Source organism: Hylobates moloch, unplaced genomic scaffold (genome assembly GCF_009828535.3).
Source record: "Hylobates moloch isolate HMO894 unplaced genomic scaffold, HMol_V3 SCAFFOLD_1, whole genome shotgun sequence".
Taxonomy (NCBI): domain Eukaryota; kingdom Metazoa; phylum Chordata; class Mammalia; order Primates; family Hylobatidae; genus Hylobates; species Hylobates moloch.
Window position 1 is genome coordinate 134,940,870 of NW_026652276.1, and position 12,432 is coordinate 134,953,301.

The following is a 12,432-nucleotide window of genomic DNA, read 5'->3' on the forward strand; positions in this document are numbered from 1 at the left end:
AATGGAAGAGGGGAAGCTCAAGTAGCACCAGGGACAGGGAAGTGGAAGCAGGCGGGGAAGGAGAAGGAACGGAAGGGCACGGGAGGGGAGAGGGGCCATGAAGCACAAATGAACAAAGGAGCAGGGAAAGCCGCAGGCCCAGAGGTACCAAACTGGTTTTTTAAATGAAGTTATCTGGCTAATAATGGAGAAAAAGATCAGAAGGTTCTGGAAATGTCCTAAAGTACTCTGAGACTAATATTTTATCCTATTTTGTTGACAAAAAAAGGATATTTCTTTTATTTTCATTAATGAGTATTTCCATTCTCGTCCTCCCACAACACAGAATGATACATTCTTAGACTTGCTGTCCCCTGAGCTCACTCCCCGTTCCATCCTCTTCACACAGCTACTCTTAAGTCTCCTTACGAGCTTTTTGCAATGGTTGTGGTTGGAGCCTCTTCCTCTACAGATTTATCAGGAATCTTTCATGTAACCATGCTCATTAAAACCGTGAATATTTTCCTACTGCCTTCAAGATGGGCATCAAGACCCAAGTAGGAAGGTAGAAAAGTTCTAGATTGTATAACTCATTTTCAAGAACATGGATACTCAAATCAACAGCTATAAGACTAGTTATTTAGCCAAATATTCCCTGTTTCCTATGTGTAAGACACTGTACTCATGCTGTGAGGTACATTATGCCTGTCTACTAGGAATTTATTATCTGAAACCAAGAACAACATCCTAGGAAAAGTAGAAAGAGATGGGCAGAGGAGCCCAAATGAGAACCAGCCTTAGAGAGAAGGGGGACACTGAAGAGTTATCTTTCTGAGCCAAGAAGGAAAGAGAGAAGACTAGGGAGGTTAGGAGGCTGCAGAGCCATGAGTACGAGAGGAAGCACTATAGAAACTCAAAAGAATGACTCATATCAATATGGGAGCAGGTACAGAAGGTCGCAATCTCAAAATGAAGGAGTTAGAGATGGAAAAGAAAGAGGTTAAATAATGAAAAGTCTTGGACAAAATAAATGTGGGAACTGACAATGCTGACTCACTTTTCTGTTTTTTAATACATTTGGATCAAGATTTGAGGGGTAAAGACTGGAAGAAGACATGGGATCTCAGCAAACTATGCAATTATCTACCATGCCATATGCATACTAAGGTCAAATGGCACACAAAGCAGTTTCAGTATTTTTAAACGCATCTTAACATATCTAGCCGAGGATTAAGATCCTTCATACACATATAAACGTCAATAAAACTTTAACTACCCAATAGAAACATTAGAAATAAAAACACAGACAATTTACAGAAAAAAACACAAATGGCTGATAAACATATGGAAAATGCTCAGTTTCAGAAGCCAAATGCCATGAAAACAAGATTCTCAAATGGAAAATAGTTATGGTGCAGGAAATATATAGTATACACCTATATACTGCTTATTGGAGTGGGAATTAAGACATTGATTTGAAGTACTTCAGCAACACACACACACCCCTTAAGATATTTGATTCTTTGACCCACTAATTATAGAACTTAGCCAAAGAAATAATCAGAGAAACAAAAAAGATTAATTTTCAAAGATATCTGTCACATTATTTAAAATAGTAAAAACTGAAAATGTTAATTTTTAATAACAGAAAATGATGAAATTATGGTTTTATGGAAATATTATGTAGCTATTAAAAGTATTCTCAACTTTTTCATGAAATGGAGACATATTCACAATATAATGTTAAATGAAAATAACAAGGATATAAAACTACCTACAGAATTATATGTACATATGGAGGGAAAAAAGTTAGAAGGAAATACATTAAATCATGTTAACAGTAGTTATCCTTGAATTGTACAATTATTTTCATTTCTCAATATATCTAGGCTTTTAAAAATTATCATACAATGCTTTATATGTGGCACAAGAAAGGCTGCACTATGGTTTTATTTTCACAAGCCAATAGATTGTATTTGGCTGAAAAGGAAAAGTGAATTCCTCTTCATTTCTGAACGCTCAGGGCCTAACATAGTGTGTAACACAAAACAGACACTCGAACATGGTTAAGCTAACAAAGGACTGGCTGGCTGTACAGGCAAGACGGAGATATAAAGATGGAAAGAGGAATGGACAGATAATTTAAAAAGTCTTCAGCATTTAGTAAAATCCATATCTGTTCTAGGATTTTTAGGGGATAAAAGGAACTCATAATTTGACAGACCTTAGAGAAAATAAAAGGATGAAGAAGAAAATTAAAGGAATGATCTTTTCAAGGATACAACAAAGTGAGACTTAATCAGTTGAGCTAATTCTTCTACCAGCTCTAATTCCTATTCCAAATTTCACTCAAATCTATAAACACATCTGCTTCTTAGACAGATAAGAGAAAGTAACTTCAAAAGCAATGACACAATTTCTCCTTCCATCTACCAGGAGGATAAATTTACATTCACAGAACACTGAAAGCTATGTCTAGGTGAACCCAACTCCTCCATAAAATCTCCAAGGAAGCTATCACTATTAATGCTTACACTTCAGTGGACCACTGAAAGGGAAAGATAAGCCCACCGGATAAACACATTTTTTTTTTTGAGACAGACTCTTGCTCTGTTGCCCAGGCTGGAGTGCAGTGGCATGATCTCGGCTCACTGCAACTTCCACCTCCGGATTGAAGCGATTCTCCTGCCTCAGCCTCTTGAATAGCTGGGATTACAGGCACGCACCATCATGCCCAGCTAATTTTTGTATTTTTAGTAGAGACAGGGTTTCACCATATTGGTCAGGCTGGTCTTGAACTCCTGACCTCGTGATCCACCCACCTCGGCCTCCCAAAGTGCTAGGATTACAGGCATGAGCCACTGCACCCGGCTGGATAAACATTTATTTTTATCTATTTTTGGGCGCAGAGGCAATGAGGGTGGCTCTGCCCAGAAACTATCACATTTTCTTTGTTTATGCATATTTTCTTGGTAAGGAGATGCATTATAGATTATGTCTCAATTTTCCAACTTACCTGAGGGTAACAGATATGTGTTCTTCATCCACACTGGCATTATGGTGACAAATGCTTAGGCTGAATGCCGAAGGCTGAAATCTGGTATGAGTTTAAACTTGCTTAGACGTGTGAACTTTGGAGAGAGGAAGTGTAAATTTATTCTTTTATTGTGTTAATATTTCCTGCACCAGATTTGGGTTTTTTTCCCCAACATTTGCATCACCATTACTTCTCTCTCAAAATGGCTGGTCGTTCTTCACTCCATAGACTCAAATGCCATTTCCAAGTTTCAAATCTCCACCAACAATTATAGATAATATCTCAGAATTACACTGGTTGGTGCAGGGAGAGGATAGACAGAGAGAAATGGCATGTAGCGTTATAATCAGGCAGTTTAGGGCTTCAGTTCTTGCTAGCTTTTTGACTTTAGGCAAGCTATTAAACTTCTCAGAAGCTTGGGTTTTTTTTTTTTTTTTAACAAAAAAGAAGCTAAGACCTCCTAGGCTGCAGAACAATTGTGAAAATTAACATTATATACTATATGTACCTGGCACAGGGTACACATTCAGTAATAATAACTATTATCGATAATTCCTCTGTAAATAAATCATTTGTGGATTTCTTTTCAAACTATGCATTTTCATACAAATGCTCAAATGTCAAAGAAAAACTTTCTTTTCCAACTATTTTCCCTGTTGTGCTCATTATGAAGTCAATGTCTCCCTGTGTAGAAGAATAGCTTTACAGAATATTTCAGTTACAAACAAATTATATAAAGAAATAATCATAAGGAATCTTATAAGCCATTAAAATAAAGACATGTATAAGGGTTAAAATTTAGGATTTGTCCTGAAAACATTTAAGTCCAGGATGAGGTAGAATTTAAAATATAGAACAATTATTCCCTATATTTTTAATATAAAAAAAATTGAGCCTCCTACTGGCTTCAAGAACTTGCTAAAAGTACTCAACTTGCTGAAAGTACAGTCTAGTAACACAGATAACTCAACTATGCTCATGAACGTTTTAAGATGTGATTTGAAGCTCTTGCCTTACCGTTTTCTGCAACTCTAAACTAACATACTATGAAATTTTCCCAGTCCAAATCAAGCCCTCACACTGAATGACCCCTTTTAAGCCAGATCCTCTAAAACCTTATCCCACCTTTGCCCTCTTTCTTCCAAAAAGCTACTAAAGCTTTGTCTAGGTAATGATCAATGAGTATGGTAGGCAAGTAATTCAGCTTTGCCTTATAAACAGGTCATTTTGGTGGTATTTTCAAGAAACCAGAATTTGGTATCCCATAACAATAGTTGTGCATTTATGGATTCAATCTAATGAAAATGGCATTACAATAGACCTTCCACTAGAAGCCTTGGCTGACAAGTAAACGACAACTGTCCGGATTCTTTCTAACATAAAACACCAAGATTCACAAGCTCATTGTCCAGTCACAAAACAAGCAGAACACCAGCTACTTTTCTAAGCAAGTTGAAGGCCCCTCCTAGTGGCCAAGTGCTATCCAGCCCTTTAAGAAAACTTTTTTTTTTTTTCAATTGACTGTTCAAAATCAAGACCTTTTTGTCCTCAGGGTGATGGTACAACCATAGTGCAAAATGGAACACTGCAGCAATTACACCAATATTTCAGACTAGTTTTGAAAACTCTTCTGGGGCTTTTTGGCCCACACTAGTTAGATAAACTGCCCACATTGATCTAATTTGCTCAATAATTGCTCAATTCTCCAATTTATTGCCCAGATGTAGCCAAATTTCTCCCTGTGGACAGGGAAGATATAATGACAGCTTATGACTAAAATGCATCAAATTGCACATATTATTGCAAGTAAGGCAGAGGGCATGAGAGAGGGTTCAGGCATCGAAGTTCCCAAGTCCCCATGTCAAAGGAGAAACAGCACAGTTGGGCACCATGTGACCACAGAAATGATGAGGCATCTCTTTGCTTCCTATTGCAGAGAACTGCAATCTGAGCTGGAGACGCTGGAGCAGGAGGAGGTCAGTCATGTCTCCCATATACTTCAGAGCAAGGTCAACTCTGAGGATAGTGGATTCTCCTCTTTTAAAAGCTCTGCCACAGTGAGTGGCCCTGATTGTTGGTGACTGCTTCCTGCCACCACAGTTTCCTGCCACCAGAACTTGTGGGGATGTTTGAGGCTTAGGAACACTTTTCAAACAAGACATTCTCAGGGAAGTCATACACATTCCATACCAAACAATTTATCATAAGCTCTAGAGCAGCTGAAATGAATCCCTCTTCCTTTCTGAGCTCATCCACGATGACGTACATCTCTCTATTCTCTGACGAATTGGTAAAGACTAAATGTTTGGGGTGGGTGGAGAAAGTAGCAGAGAGAGAAGAGAAACGGTGGGGGAAAAGAAGGAAAACAAAAACTAGCATCCATTTGTTCATGAATTCAGCAGATTATTATGTATACCCATTATGTGCCAAGCACGGAAGATACAGTCACCATTTCACCCTAATGGATGGAGTTAAATAAAACCATCACAAACAAAAATATCTAATTACAAATCATTTTAGATGTTTGGAGCGTAAAGTATGGGGTGCTATAAAAGAGTTTCCCAACAGGAAGTGATCTGGTCTTGGGAATCAGAACAAGCTTCCCTAAAGAAGGAATGTCTGGGCTTTGCAGTGCTGGATGAGTGGGCAGAGACTGTCTAGGTATAGGAGCGATGGGAAGGAGGAGAAATGGGAAGAAAAGGAAAAAGCAGCCTAGGTAAAAGCCATGAGGTATGAGACCAGTGCTTCTCAAACTTTATTTGGCAAATGAACCCCTGGGATCATGTGGAACAGCAGATTTCAATTCAGTGGGCTGGAAGAGGGACAGAGATGCTGCATTTCTAATGAGCTCACAGGTGAGGCCCACGTTGCTGGTGGGAGTCCTCCCTTTGTGTAGCAAGATGGAGAGGTTCTGTCTGAAGGCCAGAGTGGCCAGAGCAGAGAGGACAAGGATGAGTGACAGTGATGAGGTCACAGAGGTTGACAGAGGCTGGACCCTGCCTGGCTGCTCAGAACATCTTCAAGAACCCAGTCTAAGAGACAGGGAAGCCATGAGGATCTCCAATTTCTTTGTTTTTTCAAATACCCTTCCTTGGAGTTTCATTTTCCCTGGGAGACAGCACTTTGCAATATCTAAAGTGTAAGTGAGAGCAAAGGTGTTTACAGACTTCAGGGCTTCTAAGAGCCAATAAAGCACAGCTCCTTCATCACAGACAGCCCATTAACAACCCATGTTTATTGGTAAAAATCCTCTGAACTTAATATGCCTTTGTCAGCAAAAGTAATTGATCTTGGCCGGTTAATTTGGCTCCTTTTACAGACAGAGAACTTGCTGCTCTTTTAAAAGCATCCTACCACTCTATGGGCTATACTCCCTCCCGTAAGCAATTTCCAAGAACACTGAGCCCCTGGGGTTCTTAAAATAGTTTGGTAAAAAGAACACAAACATCTCTCATTGGCACCTTGGTCTTTAGCCTCACAACATTGAAGACAGGTTTTACAGAAATGTCTGTGCCAACTGCCACCATCCTGTTTCCTGAGAAGTTGACTGAACAAAGGCACACAAAGCTGTTTGCTATACAATTAAGCAGGTAGGAAGCCAAGGTGTGCTTTAACCAACACTCAGTATACTTTAAAAACTATTCTTTCCTTCAGTGTTAGGAAAGAATCCTCTTTCCATTTAAACATGAATATAGCGCTTATTCGCACTGAACACATCTCATAAAGAATGCACTCTGGTATGACTCAGACCACTATATGGAACAGCTAACGGGACTCAAGCTGTCACTCCCCTGATGAATATTGGGACTCTGAAGAAGTGATTCTCTTGGCTCTTTTATTTCTATAATGGGTAAACAGGGATGATGCAGTTTAACAAATGATAAGAAAGCACCGCGTTTTCTGAGTGAGTCATGATGATAGTCACACCTAAAAATGTTAGGTCTGCTTCTGGAATGGGTAAGAGCAAAAGGTTGTGAAATCCTCTCCAGATAATCCTCAAACATTACCGTGTTCTCAACTGTCTGGAATGCCGTAGAGATGGACCAGCTGAAACCAGGATGTACAATCATGTGTGAGGCATTTGTTTCTTTATCTTAGGAATCCATCTCAATAAGACGAGTGTCTTCCTGGTGGTCTGCCTCTCTGTCACCACATCACAAAAACATCAGCACACAGATTTTCACAAATTCAGAGAGTGTAACTAAGTGGGTTGGACCTCACATACAAGCCACATGGCATATACAAGCCACTTGCAAGTGGGTACACCATGAAGAGTTTGCAGTTCATCCACTGGAGCTGGATAATACCCCCGAGGGATGCTTCACACACACACACAACTCCCTAGGGTGTGCCCCCAAGGCAAACAGTAAGCTACTGATAAGGGGATATCTGACCAGAGTTACTCTCCCAGACGAGAATAGGCTGACCAGCTTGGAAGGGCAGAAGTCTCAGGATGGAAGAGGAAACATTACTCTTTCTTAGTGTACTACATCAAAAGACAGCAATAGGAAAGAAGAAGGGTGCCAACATTGCTGAGGGCCTGCCAGTGGTGCTAAGCACGGAGGAGGAGGGAGGGAAAGATGGCAGGGAAGCTATAGCAAATGAGAGCCATGGAGCCTCAGGAATACAAAAGAGAAAACAGTTGCTTCTCCTTGGGGGAATCAGGTTCTCAGGGAGTTGCAGGGGAGTGGTGATAACAGACTTGGAAAGATCAAGCATTCGCCAGGTGAACAAGCAGAAGAAAGGAATTACAGACAGCATAGCAGCAAGAGCAGAGGACTGGAGGCAAAACAGATAGGTTTTGGGAATAGGTTTGGGAAAAAGCTAATGGTTTAGTATTCCAAACATGTGTGTATGCATATGTGTGTATGCATATGCGTCCGCACATATACGCATACATATTCAAAAATATATTAATGTATAGATGTTTACGTGCATATAAATGGACACATATGCACACATATATATGTTGCAGCTGACTGTCGCTGCCCTACCCACATCCTCTCACCCTCACCACTTGGGTGTGTGCACATGCCCACACTTCTAACTACCAGTACAGTTAGTCCCTGATGATATTTTGACTTAAACGATATGCATTCAGTAGAATATGTACTTTTTAGTACTCATACAACCATTCTGCTTTTCACTTTAAGTAAAGTTTTCAAGAAGCTTAATGAGCTATTCAATACTTTATTATAAAATTATAAAATAGGCTTTGTGTTAGATGATTTTGTCCAACCATATGCTAATATAAATGTTCTGAGCATGCTGAAGACAGGCTAGGCTAAGCTACGGTGCTCAGTAGGTTAAGTGTGTTAAATGCATTTTTAACTTAAGATATATTCAATTTACAATGCATTTATCAGAGCATAACTCCACTGTAAGTTGAGAAGTATCTGTTTTTGTGTTTCTTCCTCTTGCTGCTAAAGACCACTTTGCCACTTGAGGGGCAGGCTGGAAATGCTACCCAATCAAGACCTCACGGGAGCAGCCCTCAACCAAACCCTGGTTGGAGTTGGTGTGTAGATATTTCAGTTCTCTCACTCCTTCAGTGAAAACATTCTGAGGTATGAATTTTACACTGCCTTCCAGACTTTCCCCAGCAAGACTAAGCTCTGGTCACACACAATGGTAGCTAGCTCACATGGTGTCAAAGTCTATTTGTACTATTATAACAAAACATCTGAGAGTGGGTAACTTATAAAGAACAAGAATTTCTCACAGTTCTGAATGCCGGGAAGTCCAAGATCAAGGTGCTGGCTGGTTTGGTGTCTGGTGAGGGCTGCTCTCTCTGCTTCCAAGATGGCGCCTTGTTGCTGCAACCTCCGAAGGAGAGGAACACTGTGTCCTTACTTGGCAGGAGTGACAGAAGGGCAAGAGAGATGAACTTCCTCCCTCAAGCCCTTATATAAGGACACTTGGCCATTCATGATAGCAGAGACCTCGTGGCTTAATCACTTCCTAAATGTCCCACCTCTTAATACCACCACAATGGCGATTAAGCTTCAACCCATGAATTTTGGGGGACATTCAGACCATAGCACTTGGTGACATTCCCTCTACTGGCTGCTTCTTCATCCTTGTCTCCCCTCCACACTCTTCTGCCAGAGCCTTCTGTATCTCCCAAATAAACTACTTACACATATATACTTGTCTCAGGGTCTGTTTCTGGGGCATCCAATCTTAAACATGTGTATGTTAGAAATGTGTTGAGAAGTATCTGAGAAATGTGTATGTTTGCATTTGTATTTATAGGCATGTTTTTATATATTTATATATATGTGTGTATAGATACATGCAATTATAGATATAGAGATATACAAATATATAGTCACATAAATGCTATATACATGCTCAAATGCATAATATGTTTATATTTCTCTATATATACATCTTTCTGTCTTTACCAAAGCGCAACAGATTATTATATGCAGTCTTCATTTGTACAGGGGAAGCTGCAGCCTAACATTATGAACACCCCTCTAGTAGCCTCCTCAGTGGGGCATTTGGCCTCGCACAGGTCCTGTCTAAAGCCCTTCTCCAGCTGTGCCCTCTCACGCAGCAAGGTGGCACTTCACACCTGCACACACCTCACATGCCAAAGCTTCCAAGTAGGCTGCCAGGGCAACACTGGCAAACTCCATGCCTCCTAGTTAAACTCCATGCCTCCAGGCCACACATTTGGAATATTCCATTCTAAAGTGAACATCTCCACAGTTACCATCCTCAAGAGAGGGCCATTTGCTGCCAAGACATTACTTTTTTTTTTTTTTAGTGTGCTCCATCAAAAGATAGCAAACGTGAAAGAATATTAAAAACCAGATTATTTTACCAACAAGCTACAAAAAAGCAAGCTTACGCCTCAAATGTGTGTGTTCATAAAAGAAAAACTCCTCTTATGACACTCCCCATACCCAAGCTGACACACAAATGTCCTGCCTTCAAGCAAGAACTCCATTGTCTCTCTCATTTATTCTATTAATCTAAAGGTTGATATCGGGAATATAATCAATGTCATTAGTTGCCCTTTGAGTGCTGAGGGTGGCACTGCAGAAAACTAGAAGAATACAGGAATATATGAAATTAGAATATAAGGATATAAGAAAGGAATAGACTCTAGGTCTGGCAACAACTCACTAGGCAGGAAAACTTGGTGTTTCATTCGTCATGCATTGTATTTAAAAACATACGAAATCAGAATGCCTGCAGTACATTTTGGTTTGTGACCCCTGTACATATCATCTCTAAGTTCATTTCCAGTTCCAGCACTGGATAACTCTGGCTGGCTGTCATTGGTACAGCTGCAGGAACTTTCCATTCTCTTTACCGCCTTCTAAATTTCCTCTCCAAGGAGGCTCAGCTGACCTTGGCAAACCTTTACCTGGAAAGGAAATTCATTCAGATGCACATTTATAATTACCTATTGAAATATGCCTTGTTTTTCCTCAGTCTACTCTCAAAAGCATAAGATTATTTTTAAAAAATTATCAGAAAGCTTTATAGTTTACAGTATGGAAGAAATAAAATTGAGAAATGGGTAATATTTAATGGCAAATATTATTTACATAAATCATTTATATAAAAATAAAACTATTTAGGCCAGGCATAGTGGCTCACACCTGTAATCTCAGCACTTTGGGAGGCTGAGGCGGGCAGATCACTTGAGGTCAGGAGTTCGAGACCAGCCTGGCCAACATGGTGGAGCCCCCTTTCTGCTAAAAATACAAAAATTAGCCAGGCATGGTGGCGCACAACTGTAATCCCAGCTAGTTGGGAGGCTGAGGCAGGAGAATCACTTGAACCTGGGAGTCAGAAGCTGCAGTGAGCTGACATAGTGCCACTGCACTCCAGCCTGGGAGACAGAGCAAGACTGTGTCTCAAAAAATAAAAAAATAAAAAATAAAGCTATTTAGTCATAATTAGCAGGAGAGGAACAACATGGAGGTTGAGCTGGAATATGTAAGCTCATGCTCATTTTCATGAGTACATTACTTTGTGTTTTTTATATATTATTATATACATGATGGATATTATGTATATTACATAGGTTTTATATCTATATATATAGAGATATACATATATACTCTCTTCCTACCTCCCTTCCTTTTTTACTGCCTTCTCCCCCATACAAAATCCATCACACTTGGTCATATTTCCTCTAATCTGTATTCTCTAGGTTGGGTGCATGTGTGCTGAAGGAAGGAGGAAAGATTTTTGAAAAGACATGTAGAGAAATGACAAATGCTATGATTTGTGATGATCCCAATATGATTCTGCTTTGGTGAAATTAGGATGCTAGAGTTCTCCATGTATTTTCCTTTTAATATTCTGAGATGCATACTGAGTCACAAGTGACTTGGAAACTGTATGTTCTTTATTATAACAGATTAAAGGCTTAAAAAATAGATGGTTGTACTAACTCCCTACTGTAAATAACTTGAAGCAGCTGGTTAAGACTAGATTTCCCCGTCACTACCACCACCACTGATTTCACCCTAAATTTAACATATATTAATTAAAAAGATCCCTTTACAATTGTAGCATGTGCCAAGTTCTTTTTTATATCTAAGCATGCTGGAGAGATCGTTAGTATATGGCTTAGAATTCAGCAATGCTTAGAAAGACAAGCCTGTGACTTTGTCTCACTGATTCCTCCTCTGCCCTGAACTCAACATTTCAGGCGATTTCCTCCTGTCCACTCTGCAACCTGTAGGTGATCGGCCCTCAAACCCGGTTCTCACCCCTCAGGATGCACAGAAGTAAGCTGTGTTTGTCCCCATTGCTTCTTACTTGGCTGCACTAAAGAACCAAGCAGCTGCCTCAGCAAAAATCTCCTCAGCCCCTGAGGAACAGAAAATCCATGCTTTTCCCCAAAAAAGGGAGGCACGTGAAGGAAAGGCAGCCTTTCTTCCTCATGCTTCAGAGCGGAGTTTCTCAATCGGGAGCAAGTTTGCCCTCCATGGCCCATTGGGTGGTCTGCAGACATTGGTGATGATATAGCTGGAGGGGTTTACTGGCATCCAGTTGGTGGAGCCAGGGGACCTTGCTAAACGTCCTGCAATGCACAGGACAGGCCCATGAAGAAGAATTTCCCAGCCCGGAATGTCAGTAGCGCTGAGCCAGGTGGATGAGCTTTTCCCTCGGCTCCACATCAGGAGGGACTGACTTTTCCCCAGAGAGGAGATGAGGGAGAGGCTGTAGAGACCGGGGGTGCTCTTGGTGAGTACAAGCAGCGCTTTGCCCAAAGGACACCCTGGGAACATCCACAGCAGGACTTACAGTGCAGGAACACTTGGTACATTTGCTTCCTTCCGGCTGAAATTCCTCCCCTTCTTGATACTGCACACCCTCAAACACACACCCTGGAAAGCAGACAAGAGATTAGAATTAGGGCAACAGCCATCGTCATTCAACCT

The 12,432-nt window shown here is 40.5% G+C and overlaps 1 protein-coding gene across 4 annotated transcripts in view; it reads right to left on the reverse strand.

Moving 5' to 3' along the window:
- Window positions 1-12,432, reverse strand: part of BMPER (BMP binding endothelial regulator) — a 248,176-nt gene that overhangs the window by 162,231 nt on the left and 73,513 nt on the right. For all 4 annotated transcript variants that reach the window (XM_058445792.1, XM_032758344.2, XM_032758346.2 and 1 more), the window contains exon 6: window positions 12,296-12,378. In XM_058445792.1, coding sequence (XP_058301775.1) covers window positions 12,296-12,378 — 83 coding nt within the window. The remainder of the gene's footprint in view (window positions 1-12,295; window positions 12,379-12,432) is intronic.